At 45.3% G+C, this 23,501-nt stretch overlaps 1 protein-coding gene across 1 annotated transcript in view; it reads left to right on the top strand.

The window, feature by feature from the left end:
- The window catches only part of LOC116643919 (guanylate cyclase 2G-like), a 42,583-nt gene that overhangs the window by 11,291 nt on the left and 7,791 nt on the right, over window positions 1-23,501 (top strand). The window contains 10 exon segments of the mRNA XM_032423004.1: window positions 810-973; window positions 3,092-3,229; window positions 5,403-5,486; window positions 6,200-6,304; window positions 6,837-6,908; window positions 13,725-13,865; window positions 13,868-13,904; window positions 15,340-15,495; window positions 20,738-20,915; window positions 22,454-22,594. Of these exon segments, the coding sequence (XP_032278895.1) occupies window positions 810-973; window positions 3,092-3,229; window positions 5,403-5,486; window positions 6,200-6,304; window positions 6,837-6,908; window positions 13,725-13,865; window positions 13,868-13,904; window positions 15,340-15,495; window positions 20,738-20,915; window positions 22,454-22,594 (1,216 nt within the window).

The raw sequence follows: 23,501 nt of genomic DNA, 5'->3' as shown, positions 1-23,501 counted from the left end.
TAGAATAAATCAAGTGAGCCCTGACTTTCAATTGTCTTTTTTTTTTCAAAGACCCATGAGGAATTTCTCCATGATTTGTTGGCCCCATGGCTCCCTTCCTGAAGACAGACCCAGCTGTGGATTTTACAATGAGCTCTGTGACCCCGCACCTGCTTCTACGGGTCAGGGAGGGTGCTCGGAGAAGGCGGCAGGTAGGGATTCTCCACGGGAGGGGGTCTCAGCAGCAGTGGTGCTCCTGACGTGTCGGGCAGGATGCTTTTTGTGTGGGGATGTGTCCTGTGCACTGTGGGATGCTTAGCAGCGTCCCGGGCCCCCACCAACTACAAGCCATCAGCACCCTCTAGTTGCAGTCACCCCCGAAATCTCCAACATCGCCTGCCTCCCCTGCAGAGAACCTCAGGTCCAGGGAAACCTGGCTCCTGGGATGTGAGTCTCAGGGGCTTCATTTCTAAGGAGTTAGAGAGAGTCTGAACAAGGGAGTGTTGCCTGGTGGTTAGGAGCCCAGCCCTGGAGTTGGATGGATCATAACTGAGAACAACTCTAAGGAGAGCACGTAGGAAATGTTCAGTCACCACCATTCTCTACAAATGGACGTTTCTATACAAAGGGGGAGGTGAGTGTAGTTGCCATGGGAACCGGAGGGGGGGTCAGAAAAGAATCCTTGGAAGAGACAAGTCTGAGTGGACCCCGTATACCCTAGCTTGGGCCCCTGCCTTTGAGGCATCTGCTTGGCAGGACCAGCCAGGACCCGGATGTGCTCACTTCGGTTCTTCAGCAGGCTGTAGCAATGACATGTCTCTGCCCTCCAGGTGTGACTGCTGTGATCCTCACAACGACCCTCCTGATTACTGTCCTGGGAGCTGTGATCATAGGTCTGATTTTAAGGATGCAGAGTGGAAAATTGCAAGAGCAGAATAAAGACATATGGTGGCAAATCAATTATGATGACATCACCATTCTGGCCCAGAACAAGGTGAAGCCACGCCTGTGGCCCAGACAGCCATTTCCTGCTCACTGCTAGTGATTTGCAGAAGGGGCCTCATCTAGGAGTTTCTGAAAGCTGAGGCCGACTTATTTATAAAGTGGGGGCTTGACAGAGTCTTAAGACCCGCATTCTGCTTCTGGGCCTCCCATTTCTTCCTTGGTGAATATCTTTGGGGGACATCATTTCTGGGCATCAGTTTTTCAATACTTTAAAATGATCAGATGGTCCCGAAGGTTCCCTTCAGCTCTATTACCCTGTGGGCATAAGAACCCATACGTCCTGTTCAAACATTGATGTTGTCTCCTGGACAGCATTTAGTTATTTTCAAAACCACATTAACTCCTTTGATCTACTGATGACAAAAACAGTTAAGATTCTTTTGCTCGATACACACACGTTAGACATCGACTTCAGGCCAAACATAGTGCAAGGCATGACGACATACCGCAAATGATGTCTTCTGAGGGAGGCAAGCGCTCTGAGAGACGTCCGTCTACATGGTAAGACAGAAGCCCCGCAAATGGGAGTAAATGTCTCAGCATCGTGAAGGCTTCAGAAAGGAGGTGACATTTGGGTAGAGTGTTTTGTCAGTGGGGAGCAGGAGAGAAGGAACACAGGGTGTGCTAAGATGTGGGGCACTCAAGACCGGGAGGCTTGGCACACATTTAATAAGCATAACGTTATTTGATAAGTATATAACATTTGCATAATTTCAAAAAATACTACTATGACCATCTCTTATGACTTAGCATATTTTCGCTTGGAATTCTGAAGTGTCTTTTCTTTCTTTCCTTTTTTCTTTTTCTCTGTTTGTGTTATTAATATTAAACAGTGCAATCTTTGCAAGCGTATAATGATTATTCTGGAACATTTATTGCCCTACTGGAAATGTTAGTGAGAAATGTTTTTTAGAGTAGAAAGATAGACTTGGGTTTCTGTAGTTTAAGAAGAGCTCTTTGTTCCTGGGGGGAGGGAGAGGAAGAGGGGCTCAATTTTACCTTTATCTCAATTTATTAAAAACCTACAAGTGCAATGAATTTTATTTTAAAGATCAGTCAGTTTAGAATTTCAGATAGTACTTGCTCAGGAGTACATGCTACTCAAGATATTAAGAGAATAACAAGAATCTATGTACTTGAACAGATGTATGAATCTTAAATGGTTCAAAGCAAAAGAAAAGTGTTCTAGAATGTTGTTGCTTGTCAAAAAAACAAAACAAAACAAAACAAAACACCAAGGTAGACCAAAGTATACACGTTTGTTCTAACAGACATTTAGGTTGACTTTAAAGATGAGGAATACATTATTGTCAAAATCAAACATTTCTCTCATGTTATGTATATGTCATTCCTGTTACATAGGCTTTATTTTCAAAATTGTCATTCGTGGTAGTTGTTTCTTTTTATTGTATCCTTATATATACTATTCATTCAGTAAGTGAGTTAGGACTTTCAAAAAAAAGGTGACTTGGAGGTCCCGAAGTCAAGGAGGCTCTAACATGTGAAGACCAGATTGGGATTCATTAGCAAGTCATTTTCAAATGTCCCTGGGGATTCTGGGGCTCACTGGTCTGGCCAGGGCTGAACAATAGATTGAGGGTGGAGGTGTGACGGAGAAGAATCCTGAGCCTCCTTCTTCCCTCTTCAACCAAAGCAACTCTGCTTTGTCCTACCTGGTTTCTGCATTAGGTTTCCAGGTAAGACTCTCCCTGAAAAACAGGGTTCCTCTGTGTTAAACACATTCTCTAGGTGTTGGGGAGGCACTGGGGGTATGAAATAGAGCGGTCATGTGGTCAGATGCTCATTTAGAAAGAGGACTCTGGCATCAGGTAACACATCTAGGTAAGTGCCAGAGCCAGAACTTGAATTTGGGCAGTCTGACTCCAGAGCCTGAGCCACGACACTGTCTTTGGTGGTCTGGACCCAAGAGGGACATGTCGCAGGGAAGCACTCACACTTTGGGTCAGAGGATCAGGATTTGAATCCTGACTCTCCCATGTATTGACTGTGTGACGTTGGCACTCATTTTCCTCACCCGTAAATGGTACAGTCTCTTCGGTACTTGGTCATGCTACTGAGAACAATGGAATTGCTTCCTGTCTTACAGCCATCTTGGAGAGGCACACCTATGTCGAGAGGGGACAAGAGTCATTCTTCTGGTGTGATGGTTTCTGGGGACGCCAGCTCCTTTGTCAAGAGCCAGTAGGGGCAAGAGCTCTTTTATGACCCAGTAGGGCTTTACCAGGTACTCCTGAGGGCAAAGTGGCTGCCTATAGGTCCTAGTGTGTGTCTCTGTCCCATTCTCTGCATGTCCTTTCTGTCTGGCAGGGTATTGTGAATAGAGGGACACTCCAGGTAAAAGCCAGGGTAGTTCTGTGACTCCAGACTTGTGCTTCTCAAACTTGAACTTCTAAAGGAGCCGTAACGGTCCGGGGTGTGGGAGAGAGGCTGAGAAAGGCAGGCAGGGATTATGCTTCAAGCTTCAGCAACTGCCAGTCCTTCTAGCACAGCAACAACATTACCCACAACTGATTCCTCAGTACAGAATAGCAAGGATGCAGAAGTCCATGCTCCAGGACGACAGTGTCCAATAAGGTAGCCATTCACCACATGAGGCTAAATAAATTTAAATTAATTAAAATTATATAAAATTTAAAATTAGTTCCCCAGCATCCTAATGTTTCATAGTCTTCACTCCTTTAGAAGTTCAAGTTCCCTGGGTGAAAAATATGTGAAGAAAGAAAACCCCTATATTTATTCTTTGAAATGGAAGTCCTGGAGAGTAGGGGCAAAAGCTCCAAGCAAGGGGAGACTTATTCTTTGCCCTAAACTGGATTTAGCAAAGATTGGAGCCAAAGCTTTCCTTATGCAACTGAACTTATTTTTCTAAATATTTACTTGGGTTTTCCAACTACAAAAAACCATCTTGGATATCATCACTCATCAAATGCTAAGGACCTTTATGAATACAAAACTATTTTTTTTGAAAGATTTTATTTCTTTATTTAACAGAAAGAGAGAGAGCACAAGCAGGGGGAGTAGCAGAGGGAGAAGGAGAATCAGGGTCTCTACTGAGCAGGGACCCCAATGTGGGGCTCAATCCCAGGACCCCGGGATCATGACCTGAACCGAAGGCAGATGCTTAACCAAATGAGCCACCAAGGTGCCCCAAAAAACTGTATACTATGGTCAAGTAGCAATTTAGAAATGGCAGCCAACAATCCACAGCATATCTGTATTGGTTAAGCCTCCTGAAATATTTGTCCTCCTTTCCCTCAAACACCATCACTGGGGTCCCCACCTCTGTTGCCCATATCATGGTGTCCAAACTCTTTAACACAGGCTTAAGGCTCTCTACCCAACCTACTTTCAGAAGAATTGTTTCTCCTGGCTTAAATCCTGTACTCATCCAATGGGTCCTGCTGCTTATACCATATGTGTTTTGTCCTCAGACAATCCATGCCTGCCGCCCCTGCCCCACTCCATCTGGTACCTTCCTGTCCTTCGGGGTTCAACTTAAGCATTTCCTCTTCCAAGGACCCTCTCCTCCATCCCGCAGGGGTCCCTGCATCCATGGAACCCCCATCACAGTCCTGAGTCTTTTGCAATTAACCCCATACTAAAAGTGGCAGATCTTGGTTGACATTTAAATCACGTTGAGGCTTACCTTCTCTTGCGTCCAGATTCTCTCTCTTCTTCTACGCCAATTTTTCCAGCTTGTCCTATGATTTGTGGTGAGTGATGGACTCTCTAAATGCAAACCCAATAGTAATGACAGACAAGAAGATATGCTACTGACTGAAAGATATGTGCCCAGGTTTGAGTTAACAGTGTTACATATTTTAACTGACTGAACCCTCGTAAGAACCCTCTAAGATGGGTTTTATTTTTAATCTCCATGGTACAGATGAGGAAATGGAAGCCTGGAGAAGTGAAATCCCTTGTTCAAGACTTTGTAAGCAGTAAGTAGTAGAAATGGGCTTGAACCAGGTATCTGATTCCAGACTTACACTTGAGACCTCGGCTCACTATTCCTCTGAATGAAAATGAGATATTACTGTGTAATAGAAACAGAGCATCCTTAGAGGCAGATGTTCAGATTCTGGCTGTACTACCTACAGATGCGTGACCTTGGACAAGTCACTTAACCTCGGGGACCTCATCTGGAAACAGGCTAGACATACCCACTTCGCAGGACTGTGTTGTCTGGTAAATGAGATCTCATGTGTTGAGCAACTAGCTGAGCGCCTCCATGAAGGTGCTGCCCTAGGGCTGATGTGGGCCGTGAGGAGCTTGATGGTCCCTGTCGTAGGTGGGTTTCTTGCCGGTTTTCCTGCTTTCCTTCCTAGTCTTTTCTGAGTGGAGCTTTTTCTGGATCATCCTAGATTAAGAATATTCCACTTTGTCTCTGGTCCCAGGGAAACCATGTGGCCATCTGCTATGTTGGTGACCAAGCTAAAGCCTGGGTCAGGAAACCATCTGTGCTGCAGGAAATCCGGCTGGTGAGGCTCCTGCCCTCGGAAGAGAGAAAGTAATGATGTCCTCTGGCTCTCTGCTGCCAGCTCCCGGTTCTCATCTGGAAATGCCCCAGGCCACAGGACCAATGGTGGGAAGCTGCTTCCCTTACCTTGGCCCACTACCCCCGTCCCCTGACAGCCCAGACATTAGGCTTCAGATCCTTTAGCCTGACCCAAGCACCTGAAATCTGGGACCACTTCCAGCCTTGCTCTTTCTCCTTTATTTTTTGGGTCTTAATTCTATCTCTCCATCCTCTGTGTCTCCATCCTCTCTGCTGCTCACCTCCCTCGAACCTGGTCCTTGGATAGAGTCAGATTCATGGAGTCTGATTTCTTGCTCAAGATCTGTGACCTGGCATGCCCTCCCCCTCCCCGCCACTGGCACTGACAGCCAAGAACATCAGGAAGAAGGGCCAGGTCTATGGTTTTGGTTAGACTTTGATCATTCCTCTGGTTTATTTGCTAGAGGCAGGCTGTCTGGATATACCTCCCAGCTCTGCCACTAAGAAATCGTATGATCTTCAACACATTGTTTTACTGTTTAAGCATCAGTTTCCTCATCTGTAAAATGGGAGCAGTCATAGTTCTTTTCTCACCTTTTCTCTGTGTGAGAATTAGCTGCATGTATGTCAAGCACATAGCAGAGCTCCCGGCACAGGAGACATACTGTAATCATCAGCTACTATTATTATTTTCAGGTGTATGAATTAAGGCACGAAAACATTGTCCCCTTCTTTGGTATTCGCACAGAACCACCCAACATCTGCATTGTCACCCAGTATTGCAAGAAAGGGAGTCTTAAGGCAAACAAACTAGTGCATCTTACCTCGGGTTTGATTAGTAGCAGCTAATAAAGAACCTTATCGATGTTTTGCCCTTCATCCAAGAACAGTTCCTCTCGGGTCTAATCGAAAGACCTGAATTATCTTGATGGGCCACCTGCAGGGGATACGATTAGCAGTGGAATTGCCAACAGTCTGGTTTCCTCTGCTCTGGGTGGAAATTGTCTGAGCCTGTTACCATCTCTTAAGACATTATAATCACTTCCAAATTATGTTTCTGGACTCATCCTACCCATGGTATGTGACCATCAGCTTTATGTTGGGAACAAGGAAGTATTTAAAAGACTCCAGACCGGGTGACTTTGTCAATGTTGAATCAGGTTATGATATCTCCTGGGAAATTTCCAGTACTGGCTGTCGAGTACTCTGCCTCGGGGTGTAGTAGTTCTGGTCAAAATCATCCAAGGTGTTAGAATCAAATCCATTCAACATGTGAAGCTCCCTGTGCTTCTGGTAGAGCCACTGGTAATAATTCAAATAACTGTTTTTTCAGAATGTTTTGAGAAACTCAGATAAGGCGATGGATTGGATATTCAAACTGTCATTTGCTTATGACATAGTCAATGTAATTATCATGCAAAACTCATTTAAAGAACAAATACCAGTGTTTTTGAGTTGTTCTGTGTCTTGGGTTAAACTGAACTGTAATCTTTCCTGAAAATTCTCTCTTCCTCAGATCTCCTCAAACAAAATGATTCCACTTCTAAAATTCACTGCTTCAATCAGATTTTCCATTCTTTTCTCCCTCCCTGATTCCAAGTAAATAGTGAGAAGTATTTTACACTAGAGTTGAAAGGGATGCTGGGCTTATCCAATCAGGAAGGAGCAGGATATTTACAGTTCAGGCTGCAACTTTTTATCCCAAAGAAAAGCTAATTATTAGACCATGAAGCAAGCTGGGGAGGAGGATTCCTAACACCCCTTCCTTCTGCCTAGTTTTTGATTCCTCTCCCCAGAAAACGGCCACAAAGCTGTCGAGCTGAGAGGTGGGCTGGGGATGCAGACCTAGGAAGGTGTATAAGCAGGCAGAGTCTTTACTTTGGTCAAAGAGGGTTGTGGTGTCTGCCAAAAAAGATTAATAATAACAGTAGTAGTAGTAGTAGCTAAAATATATTTAGTGCTTATTTTTGCCTACTTTCTATCACTTTGTGTATATTAACTTATTTAATTCTCACAACAAAATATAAGGTAGAGCTATCATTCTATCCACTTGACAGATGGAAGGTGAGTAGTGGGGCCATGTCAGTGTGGACCAGCATCCTGAGGCTGTCCTCCTCGCCCTCGGCTACAATACAGCCGCTCTTTGTAAGCTCTCTGTGCCTGCTTTCGCCATCAGAGGGGACCACTCCAATGACGTGGGAGTGGGTCTTAGTGAGGAAGTCCCTCAGTCTGACACACGGGCAGCAGGGCAGGGCTGGTCATCATCTGTCAGTCAACAGCCCATTCATCAACCAACAGACTCTTCCAGGCAAAACCTGGCCTGGGTGTTGGGAGGGACACAGGGTGAGACATACAGTAGAGGGCTGGTGGCTCTTGGAGTGACTTTGTTAAGTCACTTCCCCTCACTGTAGGGGAAGCTTCCATGTGGGTTTAAGAGAAGAGGCTGGTCTGATTGATGTCAAAGAACTTTCTTTTTTTCTCTAGGATCTAATTGCTCTTTACTTTTGAGGAGTTGTCTTACTTGTGAAACTTCGGTATCTTAGGCTTTAGTGGGAAACCAGCATATTGTCATTACCAAGAAAGGCAGACAACGGAAGCCTCCCATAACAGGTCCTCACAGACGACCCTGGGCCACCACTGTTTGTTAGTATTTCAGTAAGACTTCATTGAACATCTCTTAAGGGTTTGCCTTACTCTGGGCACTTTCATAGGAGGACAAGGACTTGTTTTTAATCTCTGAATGGATTAAAATCTAGCTATAGAAAAAAAAAAGTCAGGAAATGTACATGTAAAATTAAGTGGTGGAATGGTTAAAATTAGGAGGATCTGATGTGGCATCCTCTCCTACCCTGGGCTCCTCCTTCCTTCCCTTCACCCCCTTTCCCTTCCCTCCCCACCAAGCCCAGGGTAGTACTCTAGACTCTGGGGATCTGTCTCCTGCCGCTGACATCACATATATTGTCTCTGAAGAGAAACTAGTAAGTTTTCCCCAGGTAAGGTATGGATAACAAATAGATTTAGCTTTTTCAGTTGGCATTTGGTTTTCAAGAGGTATTAACCCAAAAGTTTCTCTGAAGAAACACTGGGGTGGGTGAGAATGGCACTCTGAAAGGAAAGTCTCCCTGGTGGTCTTCAGTCACTCTGGGTCACTGAGTCTATCCACTGCTCCATGCCAGGGAAACTGAAGACAGCTTGACACCTTGCTTTAGAAGGATTGCAGTCTTCTGAAATGGAGTGTGTACATAATGGGACAGTATAAGGAAGTCAGAGTGAGTTAGGTCAAGGCGCATTTAGGCCCTTTAAGGTCAATTTCTCTGCCAGCATTCCTTCAAAGGGGACTAATATTAACAAAAATTCACTATAGCTTCTCAGAGCTTCCCCATTGGTGACTCTGACATGAACTCAACATTGGCCATACTCTGTGGGTCAGATTGCGCTTCTGGCCATCCCATATCAATCATAAAAACAATTCCTCTCCGGATGTCTGTTTGACCAGAACATTCTCTATGCCAGGTACCAGAGAGATTCTGAGATGCCACAGACTTTTCAAGTCAACAAACGTATGTTGATTGAGCACCTGATTTGTCTCAGACCCAATTCTGAGCATGGAGGGCACGGAGGAATAGGCTCATTGTCCTGTCCCTAAAGAGTTCAACCCAGTGGAGCCAGCCTGGGAAGGAGCTTTGGAAATTATAATATTCTTGAGTTAGGGATGGGCCTTCATTTCTTAGTAAGAGAAGTCTTGATGGATTAAGAGGAAGAGGGCAGTTTGGCATAGAAGTTGCTTAGGAGTTTGAACCCTGGCTCTCTACTACTGGCCAGGTGAACTTAACTACCCTGAGCCTCAGTTTCCCTATGTATCAACTAAAGATAACAGCAGTACCCACCTAATAGAGTTGTTTCGAGAAGTAAGTATACTTAGCACCATGCCCGCCCCGTAACAGGGGCCAGTAAATATTCATTGTTAGTAGGAGCAGTACTATTGCTATTATCACAGATTACTAGTACTAACTAGTACTAAAAACTTGTACATTTAAAAAGTTTCATTCCCATGGGGCTCCTGGGTGGCTCAGTCAGTTAAGTGTCTGACTCTTGATTTTGGCTCAGGTCATGATCTCAGGGTCGTGGGATTGAGCCCCCATTGGGCTCTGCGCTGGGTGTGAAGTCTGCTTCAGATTCTCTCTCTCTCCCTCTTCCCTCTGCCCCCCCCCCACACACACACGTGCTCTCTCTCTTTCAAATAAATAAATAAATCTTGTAAAGAAATTTCATTCCCCCAACAATCCTCTGGGATAAGTCAGCACTGTCCAAACCATAGCAGCTGCGTGGGACTATTGGCCGTGGCAATGTGGCGAGCTCAACTTGAGGGGTGCTCTAAGTGTGAAATTCACACCAGAGCCAAAGACTTGGAAAGGAAAAACAACCAGAATTTAAAATATCTCATTATTTTTATGTTGATTACATGTCAAAATAAGATTTTTTAATACACTGGGTTAAATAAAATATGTCATTAAAGTTAATTTCACCTATTTAACTGAAAAATTGAAAATTACACCTGTGGCTCATATTGTGTTTCTCTTGGACAGTTCTCTTAATTAATAATTAGCAATTAACTCCACTATTAATTCATCTTTCTTTCTTTCCTTCTCTCTTTTTTTATAGAGAGGGGGAGGCAGAGAGAGAAAAGGAGAGAGAGAATCTTAAAGCAGGTTCCACGCCCAGGGGGATTGGATCTCATGACCCTGAGATCATGACCTATTTGGTCTGTGACAATATATATGAAATCATACGTTTCCACCAAGATAGGAAAAAAAAAAAAAAAAAACCCAAACCTGAAGAGATGTGTGCCATCTCTTGGAGAGGGCTGCATTCCTAAACTTTTCAACCATCCCTAAACATCTTGTTTATGTTGTAATGGAGTGAGCGCTGCTAATAAACCTGTATATCAGGGGTAATCAGTGGTCCCTGAATAAAAGGTCTCCTGCCTGGGTCGGGCCTGGCACCAGCAGGGGCAGAGAGAGTTGTGAGCGTCGGGGGCAGTCCTATTGCACGGGGAGGTCGCCATGAAATGAGAGAGAATTCCGGATTGGAGACAGGTCTGCCCAGATTTCAAGCCCAGACCTTGGCTTGTTGGAGCCTCATTAGAGAGTTCCAGAGGCAGCCCCAGCCAGGCCCCTCCAGTTTTGGGTGAGTGGGTTGCAGTTCCTAAAGTGTAACTGTATCATCTCAAAAAACAAACACTGAATTTTGGGGTGGGAGAGGGAGTGGTGCATCTACGATCCTGCTTTCCGCTTTAGCCGGCACTTCCAGCATTGCTAAAGCAGGGCAGTGACTCAGACTGTGATCCCTACGAGAGCAGAGGGAGTCCCTGAGCTGGTGGCCACGAGGCCCACGGCCCCCTCCCTGGGGGCAGAGTCCATTCAGGGCCTCCTCGCATTCCCCCTTGCTGGAACACTGAGTGCCACCATGGCCTCCTGCTACCACACCTATGGGTGCCTTCACCTCCCTCCTCAGCTGGGCTCGGGACACATTTGAACCTGGGCAGTTCCCGTATCACGGTGTCAGGAGAAGGGGTGTACTTTGATCCACCCTCCTCCTCCTCCCATACAATTAATCACCAGGGCACCGGAAACAGTAAAATCTAATGATTTAGAAGCGGCTGTGCTTTGAAGGCACCCCAACCTGGGTTTATATTCCAGCTCTGCCCTCACTCTCTGGGAGCAATTTAAAACTGTGAGTTTCCTCATTGGGAGACAGAGAATGAGAACATTAACCCGTCTTCCGGAAAGACAGAATGTGATCCTACGTATGAAGAAAGCACAGTGCATAGTATAAGCACTCAAAGAAAGGTCTGTTGTTACTTATTTGTTCATCAGCGATCCAGGTCTCGGTATGAATTTTCATGGACCCTTGTGGCTTCAGCACAATGCTCAGTCACGCCTCTTCTTTGCCCTTCGGAGCTTTCTTTCGTCAGCCATGGGGCATTTGTGCAGGGGGTCAAGGGTGGGGACGTGGGAGTGGGACTGCAGCCCTCCCAGTCCTGCCCCACCACAGGCCAGCGCTGTGACCTGGTGCAGGTGAAATTCTTCGTTTCTCCCTTTCCTTCTTTCCTTATTTGTAAGATGAGGTTGATGATAATGCCACCTGTGTCTACAGGGTCACTAGGGGAATTACATGGGTTGGTTTAAGTAGGGAACTTAGGTTGATACCACATACCACATAACTTAAAACAGAAAAAGATCCAGTAAGACCCTCGAGAGAGACATGGTCATGTTCGCTCTTGCTCCGGAACCTCTGGGGTGAGGCAGGTGGGAGGAGGCCCGAGCTCCTCAGGCTGATGCAGGTGCAAGGGCCCCACGACAGCCCCATGCCTGTGACGTCCTGAGGCTGCTGCCTTCCTACAAGCTCCCACGCTGAGTATTCTGCAAATGGCTCAGAGACTCAGATCAAAGATATAGAGAGCCTTTATGTCTGTACTCTAAGTCCAAGAAGCTGGAAATGTTGAATAAATAGTACGGAAGCTATCAAGGAAGGTAAGAAAATAAAGACCCCAGGATCACCCACAGTGGGGCCCCCCTGGCTCCCTGCACTCCTGTGGTTACTTCTGAAATGCAATCAGCCCTGTCCCCCTCGCCTTTGTATCACTGCTGCTAGCCTGCCCTGGGACATCGCAGAGATATACCAACATCCGTCCATCTGATCCCGCTTCAAATGTGACAGCTCTCATTTTCAAATTTATCTCTTCTCTCTCTGTGTTCCTCCAACAATTGTTGGTCTTTCTTTACGCCCTTCCCTGCCTATGGAAAGATCTGTGCACTCTGCCCCCATCTCCCTGCCAAATGAGCATGCTCTCTGCCTTAGTGACTCACCCTGAGCTCGGTCTTCCCGTTGGCACTCTATCCCCCATTCTTTCCAATTAGTATACGTGCCGCCGTATACTAATATACTAAGTGAGCACTCTATCCCCCATTCCGATCCCTCTCTTGCTTTGGGTTCCTTAGCATCAGGCCTGGCTTGTGCTGCATGTGATCTGTAGCTAATACAGGCTCTTGTGTTTGGGTCTAAGCATCGGCTTTTTCTTCCTAAGCTCCCCAGGTGGCTTTAATGGGCAGCCAAGGTGTGGAACAATAGACGAGGACAGGTGTTCTCAGCCTATGTGCACAAGAATCTCCGAGGGATCAGGTTAAAATGCACAGTCTGATTCAGTACATCTGGACAAGGCCTAAGACTCTGCATTTCCGCCAAGCTCCCAGGTGATGTTGGTGCTGCTGGTCCCTAGGCCATCTTTCAAGTAGTGGGGATCTAGGCAGGCCCATCTCAGAGATGGTCAAATTGAGGCCCAGTGAGATGAAGTGCCTTGCTTGAAGAGACTGAGTGGTCAAGTGGAGATGTGAATGTGCGTCTTCTGATTCTAGTGTTCTTTCTGGGCCTCTTCACAAATAATGGTAGTTTATTATTGCATAATAATAATAGCTATAAACCCTTAAGAACACAGTGGATGACATGAGAATTTTTCAACATTCCTCATTTTATCCCCTTTCCCTTGCAAAGTGCTCAAACAGGACCCTTAAGTGGATATAACAGAATGTAATATTCTATTATTATAGAATCATTATATGCAGGTAGGAGTAGAGTATAATTCCTAACACATAGGTAATAAGAGAACAGTCTTAACTGCATAGTGTTGTTTCCATATTGTTGATATCCTTTATCATATTTATACACATTTTCATGATAATTTATGGTGGGGATTTACTTTGTGGCATGCACATGTCTGGTGTCTCACATACATTATGCCGTGTACCCTCCACAGCCACCCTGGGAGCTAGGGATTATTGTCACCTCTGTTTTGATGAGAAAAATGAGGCTTATGGGGTAAAGTAACTTGCTCTCTGCTAAGTGTTAGAGCTGGGATTTCAATTAAGGAGTCTGATCACTCCATCAGATTCTATTTTATTTAGCTTATTTATTTTAGGCTGGCCTTGCCTTCGTGGCTCCAAGCAGGGGGCCAGAAATAGTCTTCCCCTACTTGGGTAACTCTGCCCAGGTTGACTCATGGGCAAGGGGCTATGTTAGTGGCTCTGGAACCAAATGAACCTAGAGATGGGCGCTTCCCCCTCCCCTGGGTCTGTGTTTCTGTCCATCTGTTTCTGTCTCTGTTTCTTTCAGCAGGGTCCATTGACACCTACTCTAATTCATTTGCTTATTTTCACTCTTCTAGGGCATGCTGTTCCTCCACTGGAGCCCCCTGGGGTCCTATGGCAACCTGAAGCCTTCCAACTGCCTGGTGGACAGCTGGATGCAGGTGAAGCTGACGGGCTTTGGGCTGTGGGAGCTCAAGTATGGCTGGACCTATACGTTGTGTACACAACGTACAGCGAGGGACGGACAGACCACTCGGGTAACCACTGGCAGATCTTGCACCCACTAGCTACCAGCAGAGTGGTCACAGGGAACCTGCCCCCCCCCCACCTCTGCCACCTGAAGCTCACTGGCACAGGGACCCACCGGGGACCTGCCTCTGGAGCTGACTGTGTGTGGCTGTTCTATTGCCCCCGAGGGAGCGAGAGAAAAATAGCCTCCAGGGTGGTGAGTCTGTGGGGGTGATGTCCGAGTTAGGAGGCTAGCTCTCACCCTGGCCGAGCTGGGCAGCCCCAAGCAAATCACTGCCCTTCTCTTTAGGCCGCGGCAACCCACTGCATCATGATCCTGTGTCCTCAGAGCGCATCATCTGCAGGCACTTAAAAGACGATGAGTTCCATCCTCTCGGTGCTCCAGTATCACTTGAGAAGCTTTAAAAAAATACCTAGGTGGCCAGATCCCACCCCAGATCAACTGAATCAGAATATCTGAAGATGGAATCCAGACCTGGGCATCTGTGTGGTTTTTAAAAAGCTTTCTAATGATTCTCGTGCACATCTCAGGACGAGACCTTCTTGCCTGGAGGCCAAACCCCCTTTGCACATGCGCAAACGGAGGCTCGGACTCTTCCTACTCCTCCGCGGTTAACTGAGCACCCTTGAGTCTCCGCTCGCGCGGTCCCGGGGCGCTGGGCACCCCTCCCTGAAGCAGCACCTTACGGCAGCCTGGCTGTGCGCACGTGGGGGAGTTTCTGTAACGTGGGACAGCATGATGGCTTACAGAAAAAGACAAAAGGGGAAATTCTGAACACCTGCTAGCAGCCACTCTATTTCCCCATCCCCCAATATATATATATATATATGTTTAGCGATTGTAGCCTACAATGAAATAAACCTATAAACCTCACAGCAAGCAATAAATGTAGGTTATACAAAATATCCAGAACAAAGAGATCTATAAAGACAGAATGCAGGTTGGTGGTTGCCCGGGGCTGGGGGCAGGAGGACCGGGGAGAAGCTGTTTAATGGGAACAGGATTTTACTTTGAGGCCATGGACATGTTTTGGAACTTCTTTTTGGGTGGTTGGTTGTACAATACGGGGAATGTACTACATGCCACTGAATTGTTTACTTTCATGGTTAATTTTATGTTCTACGAATCGTACCTCAATAAATTAGTTTTTAAAATCTAGACAAGACAGAAAAGGGAAAGAAAAATGAAGAACTCTACTAACTGCACAGTCAGGCGATAGGCACAGTTACCACGTGAGTGCGCGTCCTTCCTGATCGTTTGCTCTGCGTTCGCATACCCACGGGTCCCTATTTGCCCTTTAAGTCGGGCACTCTTGGGAAGATTTCTCAGGGCCTGGATGCTTTTAATTCTTCTGTGCTTCCCTGAGAAAGAGTGGTGGCTTTTCCCGTTCTGCCTGCCCCTTTCCCACCGCAGGCTTCCCTCTCCACATCGTTGCTTTGCAGAATTCTACTGGACGGCCCCCGAGCTCTGGCGGCTCCCAGAGGCGCCCTGGTCCGGCACCCCAAAGGGAGATGTTCACAGCTTTGCCATCCTGATGACGGAGCTGACCCACAACCAGGACCACGGGCCTTTTGAGGACCTCGACAAGGCACCAGATGGTAAAGCTGAAAGAGCCTCTTTGGCAGGCTTTGGTTGTGTGGGCTAGCTTTCAAATGCTTGTTTTTAAATTCAGTGTTTATTAATTTATGATTTATTCCATCGTTTTTCCTTCTTAAAGTTTATGTTCTTTTTTAAATTAAAAAACTGGTTGCAGTTTGCTTATAAAAACAATCCAGAAACTCAGGATTACACACTTTATTCTATGATAGCAGTCAGGGTGATCCTGTTGGAAAATGATTTAGGTCACGTCACTTCTGTTCACAGCATCCTCCCCTGGCTTCCCATTTAGGGAACGAAAGCTAAGCCCTAACAGTGGCCTGCAAGACCACCAAAGCCCTCCCACCTGGCCTCGGGGACCTTCTCTATTAGTGTCCTATGGTTGCCATAATAAGTTAACCACAAATCTGCTAGGTTTAAGTGACAGAAATTTATTTTCTTACAGTTCTAGAAGGCAGAAGTCCAAAATCCAGGTTCAGCAGGGCCGTGCTCCCTCTAGAAGCTTTAGGGAAGATCTGTTTGTCTTATCTAGTTTTTGGTGGCTGCCCTGGGGCTTCATGGACTTTTGGCCAAATCGCTCCAATCTCCGCCTTCACCTTAACATTGCTTCCTCCTCTGTATACCTCTCCTCTGTCTGTATCTTATAAGGGGCACTTGTCGTTGGATTAGAGCCCACCTGGGATCCCGAAATGATCCCCTCAACCCAAGATACTTAATTATATCTGCAAAGACCTTTTCTTCAAATAAGGTCACATTCACAGATTCTGGGGATTAGGACATGGACATATCTTATTGGGGACCACCATTCAGCTCAGTACACCTTCCTAATTCCATCCCGCATGGTTTGCCCCTTTCAGTCATGCTGGCCACCTTCATGTGCCTCCCTCATGCCAGACACATTCCTACCCCAGAGCCTTTGCACACACTGTTCCTTCTGTTTGGGTATCTCTCATCTCATATTTGTATATACAAATTTGCTTTATTCTTTCTTAAGGACTACAGAATTTTTCATTGTAAGGATATGCCATGTATTATTGATTAATACACATTCTGGTTATTTTCCATTTCTTGCTATTATAGTTGCTGCAGTGAGCAGCCTTGTATCTTTGTGGACATAAAATTGAATAGATAAATATATTTTAAGTATATTTAATTTTTTTTTTTTAATAAATGCTGCCCAGTTGTCTTTATAGGATATGCTCAGGCTTATTTTTTGCTGAGTTGTCTCTTCACACACACCCCGTCATGGAATTAAGGGCAGAAGTGGTAGGAGATAAGCAAAATTTGATCCAGATTGATAAAAAAAAAAAAAGTATAGGAGGCGTAACCCCCAGCACTGTTACTTTCCAGGTTAGCCGTACACTGGAATTACCTGGGAATTTTACAAACTGCTACTACCTGGGTCTCAGCCGAGGAGATTCTGATGCCACATGCCCCGATCTGGGCATCAGGGTTTGCGGGTGATTCCAGTGTGCAGCCCACGTTGAGGGCTGCTGTCTCGAGCAAGCCCAGGGAAGTGTTTGTGTGTCAGTTTCTAAGTTGCTCCCTTGATTTATTTTCTGTACCACTTTGCCTATCATTTCTAGCCCATTCCCAGGGGCCAGCCTCAAGTCTCATCTTTAGAGCATCATGAATTCCCTGGAGACTTTTTTCAAGTCAGGAGCCTTTCTGAATGTATGTAGTTGCTTTAAAAGCGGCTTCCTGGGGCGCCTGGGTGGCTCAGCCTGTTAAGCGTCTGCCTTCGGCTCAGGTCATGATCCCAGGACCCTGGGATCGAGTCCCACATCCAGCTCCCTGCTCAGCGGGGAGTCTGCTTGTCCTTTTCTCTCTGCCCTTCCCCGCCAGCTCAGGCTCTCTCTCCCTTGCTCTCTCTCTCAAAAACAAACAAACAAACTAATTAATTAATTAAATAAACAAATCTTTAAAAAATAAAAATAAAGAGATTGGATCCCCCCCCCCAAAATAAATAAATAAATAAAATAAAAATAAAAGTGGATTCCAGTTTCTAATCTATGGTCAGGTGAAATAGAAGGGAGACTAATCCCAAAAGGTTCACCCCAAATCCAAGTGCAACTGACTTTGGAACCAAGAAGCTACATAGATCTTCCCAGACTGAGCCCAGGAAGGAGCCCATCTGTACTCGCCAGGCTCAGCTGCCATGGGATTGCACCAGTTGGGGTGGAGGTGGGGGGCCGGGGTGGCAGTGGGGATGGGCAGACTGTGTACAATTGGTATGTTTGCCCTTCACTGTAGTCCTTTGCTCACAGAGTTAAATGAGAGCTGGCCATATGGGACTATGTATACACAGGACTGCAACCAGGAAAAGTACAAGGTGCACCTAATTTATGGACAAACACACTTCTTCCATTAACTTCTCGTACTTCCCTACAAACAATCCTGGTGCTGGGAACTGGATAGATATCAAGTCTCTGCACACACTAGACCAGTGCTTTTCACATGTTAGTGGGTGTCAGAATTACCTGGAAGGCTTGTTAAGACACGGAATTACTGGGTCCCACCCTCAGGGTCTCTGATTCAGGAGGTCTGGGGCGAGGCCTGAGAATTTACGTTTTTATCAAGTTCCCAGATGATGTTGAAGATCCACAGTTTGAGAGGCACTATTCCCTGGGTACTTGTTAGAAATGCAGATTTTCAGGCCCAACCCCAGGCCTTCGGAATTGGAAACTGTGGGGGTGGGCCCAGAATCTGTGTTTTAAAAGCCCGCCATCCCCCATCCTGATGCACACCAAAGAAGAACAGTTACAATAGAGTAACCATGGATGGTTGACGATTAAAGGACAGCTGCACATTATTAGCTCATGACATGTGTACTCTGAGGGGCAGACCCACAATTTGAATTTGAACCCATACGGTAATTGTGTGGTTTTTTTAAATGTATTTTCTTTCAGATTATTTTTTTAAATGTATTTTCTTTCAGATCATTTTTAGGCATTAAAAATGTGCACTTAAACTCAAGTATGTACATTTACAAAAACAAGATAATATTTTACACAGTTTTAGAACTTGTATTATTATTATTAAGTAAAGGCCATACCTTGTTCAGATTTCCTTGGGTTTTTTGGTTTGTTTGTTTTTTGTTTTTTTGTTTGTTTTGTTTGTTCATTTTTTAAGAGGAGAAGAAAGGGCAGAGGGAGAAGGAGAGAGAGAATCTTAAGCAGGCTCTACACCCAGTGTGGAGCCCGACACGGGGCTCAATCTCACGACCCTGAGATCATGACCTGAGCCAAAATCAAGAATTGGATGCTCAACCGACTGAGCCACACAGGTGCTCCCAGATTTCCTTAGTTTTTAACCCAGTGTCCTTTCCTACCCCAGCATCCCATCCAGGACACCCCACTGCATTTAGCCATCATGTCTACTCCATGCTCCTTAGGAATGTTTCTCAGAGACTATCCTTCATTTTTATGACATAGTGCTGGCCAGTTATTTTGTAGAATGTTTATCATTTGGGATTTGTCTGATTACTTTTTTCATCATGACTAGACTGGGCTTCTACTTCTTGGGAGGAAGGCCACAGAGGTAAATTGGCACGTTCGTCCCATCATGTCAAGGGTACATAAACCCTGGTTCTTTTTTTTTTTTTTTAAGATTTTATTTGTTTATTTGACAGAGAGAGACACAGCGAGAGAGGGAACACAAGCAGGGGGAGCGGGAGAGGGAGAAGCAGGCTTCCCGCCGAACAGGGAGCCCGATGCGGGGCTCGATCCCAGAACCCTGGGATCGTGACCTGAGCCGAAGGCAGACGCTTAACTACTGAGCCACCCAGGCGCCCCAAACCCTGGTTCTTTTTACTGGAGAATGATATTGGAAACCAAGACCTAGATGCTGGGTGTGCTCGTTGCTGCTGGGCTGTTCTTGCATCTTGCCCTTCCCAGGGGCATGTGTATATATGCGTTTCCGTATTTGTATCTACCCAGCTGTATCTATGCTAAGCTAAACATGAGTTCATACCGACGTTTACAACATCATCACCCCATGGTTCATTTATTCTAGTCTCCCCGTCACTTACCCAAACCTCCCTTTCTAACAGTGAGGTCCTGGCTCCCACCATTTGCCATCCATTTACTTACGTATCCAATCACAGCCTATGTGCGTGGTACTTTCAGAGTTCTTAGTCTGTCCCCTGGTGAGAAGCAGCTGTGCCGACCAGAATACAGTGATTGTGAATGGGTCCTTTTGTTTAGTCTTAATGGTCTCAAGTCATTCTTTTGTCACGGTCTGCCTCTATCCTGGGATTGTCCAATATCCTAACTGATATTGTTAAGAATGTGTGTTCTTTGAGGTTTACTCTCCGTGCTGTAAAGTTCTGTGGGTTTTAGCAAATACACAGTATCATGTACCCACCTCCACAGCCTTTTCTGGAATGTCATATAAACAGAACCACACAGTGTGTGGCCTTTTCAGACTACCTGTTTTTACTTAGTAATATGTGCTTAAGATTCGTTCATGTTGGGCGCCTGGGTGGCTCAGTCAGTTAAGCGTCTGCCTTTGGCTCAGGTCATGATCGCAGGTCCTGGGATCCAGCCCCACATCGGGCTCCCTGCTCAGCGGGGATTCTGCTTCTCTCTCTGCCCCTCTCCCCACTCATGATCTCTCTCTCTCACACTCTCTCTCTCAAATAAAAAATAAATAAATAAAAATTCCTGTTATTACACCCATAGTATTTTTATACCAAAACATGTATACATTGTTCTCAAATTATTATTGCCTCTACAAAACCTGGATAAGCAGAATGTTTAATAAATATTAGTAGAAGTCAATGCAGAAGTGAAAGAAAGTAGGTTTACAAAGTTGGACGTGGAGGCAGCACGTGGTGGTAACATTTATTATTTGCTAAAATAACTTCTATGGGACATTGTATATGGAATACAGATTGTATAAGGTGCACTTTGGGGATTTCCAACCCCAAATTCTTATATACTCCTGAAGTCACATAGACATATATATGCTTTACTTCGAGAAAAGTTCTATTGGGAAAAAAAAACGAACTTAATCTAAAAACAGATTCATTAGAAGGTGCTTATATGTTTTACAGTAGGATTCTTCATTTTCCAGGAGGTTCCAGAGTATTTCTCATAAAATATTCAGATTTCTCCAACATTCCAATCTGTTCACTTTATTTAAAAACTCAATTTACAAATTGAAGAGCACATATGTTTGAAGTGTCCTGAATGGCCCAAAGTTTTCAGACGTTTGGCTGTCTACATCCCACATGAATTTCAGAAATCATCAGCCAAATCAAAGACCCCACGGCTTCAGTTCCATTTCGATCTTCCCTGTCAGAGGAGAAGGGCAATGAGAAGGTTGCGGTCATGGTGAAGGCCTGTTGGGATGAATCTCCAGAGAAAACACCCACTTTCTCGTCCATCAAAAAAATTTTACGAGAAGCCAGTTCCAAAGGGTGAGTGAGATGTGGAACATTTTCTCCTGATCATTTAACCATTAGAATTTTGAAACAATATGGCTGTGATTGCTCCTGTATGGCTCACTCCATTCATTCATTCATTCCTCCACTCACTCATTCATTCACCCATTCCTTCATTCATTCATCATCCACCCACTCGATGCCTTCCACATGCAAAGCACCGTGTTGCATGCTGATTAGAGTGATAAATTCTCCCTTTGTTTCACAAATGACACAAAAATGTATCAGACATCAGCACTTCCATTGTCCTCCTTTGTCTGTTCCAGATATCACTAATCAACCAAGCTCTCTTTCCCAGGGAATTTTGACATGGCCCCAGAATGTTTTCTGAACCAGCATTCCAAGGGTCATGACTCATCAGTTGGGGTTGGACAATGAGATAAAAAACTATTCACCAGCCTTAGAGTAAGTCTTTAACTTAAATTATTTGTGACTCCCAAGCAATTTCCTCAATAGTAGCTCGCTTCATATTAGGATAATTGTGTCATCTTTTGGCACATTGAGCATATGCAGCATGGCCATGTTAGAAGTAGCTTGAGTTGATAGAAGGGCCCTGGGCTGGGAGTCTGGCATCTACTCCTAACTTGGCCATTCTGCTGTGTATTCTTAACACAACAGCCCTGTATTCTGCATTTTCCACATCAAAATTGTTTTTTTTTTTTAAGATTTTATTTATTTATTTGAGAGAGAGAATGAGAGACAGAGAGCATGAGAGGGAGGAGGGTCAGAGGGGGAGGCAGACCCCCCGCTGAGCAGGGAGCCCGCTGTGGGACTCGATCCCGGGACTCCAGGATCATGACCTGCGCCGAAGGCAGTCGCTTAACCAACTGAGCCACCCAGGCGCCCTCAAAATTGTTTTAAATGGTACGTCTCAGGTCAATCATGACTTCTACTCAGAAAATCTGCTCTCCTATGTTAAGGCAAGTCTACTTCCTATGTGAGCCTCAGTCTCCTTATCTGAAAAATGGGGAATTGAAACGATTTTTCTGAAGATGCTTCTAAAACAAGAGCCTATAGGATCTAGAAGTGCCCCTACATCTGTCATCTGAAAAGAAAACAGCTGGTGTTATTCAGAAGAAAAAAAAAAAAAACCTGTCCTGAAATCTGTATTTTTGACTGACCATGACGATGGTCTGGAGCATGTTGGGAAGTGGGGAAGGGCCAATTTGTTGAGTGTCTGATGAGTGCCAGACACAGATTGAGACCGTGTACCCATTATCTCCCTGAACCCTCAGAACAGCCCTGGGAAGTACGTGGTATTATCCTCATTTTCCAGAGGAAGAAACTGAGGCTCAGGGAGATGAAGGGTGCAGGTCAAGGTCATAGAGCTGGTAGAAGGCTGCGTGGCCTCACAGCCATGGTCATTTCACTGCTGTCCACGGGCAGCCCTGCAGTAGGGAACCTGAAGGGCAAGACATATTTTGTCTTTTCTTGGAATGGATAGCTGGAAGTTGTGCTCCACTGTGGCCCTAAAGTTCTTGGAAAAAAGTGTTAATGTGGGGGTTCTTTTAAAGCCACGTGAACATCCTAGACAGTATGGTGAGCAAGCTGGAGGTGTAAGCCAATCACCTGGAGGACGTGGTGGAAGAGAGGACCAACCAGCTGATGGCGGAGAAGAGGAAAGTGGATAGGCTTCTGTCCACAATGCTGCCAAGGTATTCCAGAGCTCGGGGTGGGGGCGGAGCTTTTCAAAGGACCCGGGGAAAAAATAGCATCACTATCTAAAAGGCTCCATATAGAGAGAATATTTTTTTTGTTCCTTTAATAAGAGGAAGTCAGGTTCTTCTAAAACAGGTGAAGCATTTTGTAGGCAACTTAGTACAGCCTGTAAAAGGAGATAGGGGCAAAGTCCCTTGAATTCATAGGACTAGAGAAGGTCTTACAGTAAAGATTATGGCTGCGGCAACAGGAGAGCGACCACTAGATGGAGCTCTGGTTGCATGAGTCTGATTAATTGCTAGCTCCCCAGTATTTGAGATCGTGCTCCAAAACCTTTCTTTGTACAATACGATATGCGCCCATGACTTCAGATTCAAAACTCGCTTAATATTTGGCTGTAATTGCATCTGTACTCTCTTTAAACACTTGGCAGGAGCATCTGCTGTTAAAATTCCAGCACCCTTCCTGTGTGTCTTGACAAAGAGGCGGGGTCGGGGATTTGAAGGTGTTAACGTGAGATTGGTGGATTAAAGCAAAAATATTGATTTGTGGATTGGTGGCTGCTTACTTTTCCTCCCACATCTGCAGGTTGAATCTTTACCATCAAACTCTATAACCAACAGGGGAAAATGAGATGCCCTCAGGGAGAAAATCCTTATTGTAAAGGCATTTCTGTAACCTGCTCCCCCCTCCTCCAATTTATACCCACCCATGAAAGTATCTCTTTAGAGAAAATGCAGGTGGAGAAATGGGAGTCAAAAAAATCCCTTTAGATGATGGAATTTTTGTTAACCAAAAACCTAATCCACTGAAGCAAAAGGAACTATAAGGATGACTCTGCGGGGGTTTGTAGGAGACAAAATGAGTAAGAGTCTGTTCAAAACCGATCCCTATTCTCTGGTT

This window comes from Phoca vitulina, unplaced genomic scaffold, assembly GCF_004348235.1.
Source record: "Phoca vitulina isolate PV1807 unplaced genomic scaffold, GSC_HSeal_1.0 scaffold28, whole genome shotgun sequence".
Taxonomy (NCBI): Eukaryota; Metazoa; Chordata; class Mammalia; order Carnivora; family Phocidae; genus Phoca; species Phoca vitulina.
Note: the sequence above shows the minus strand (reverse complement) of the source record. Positions and strands in the feature narration are given on the sequence as shown.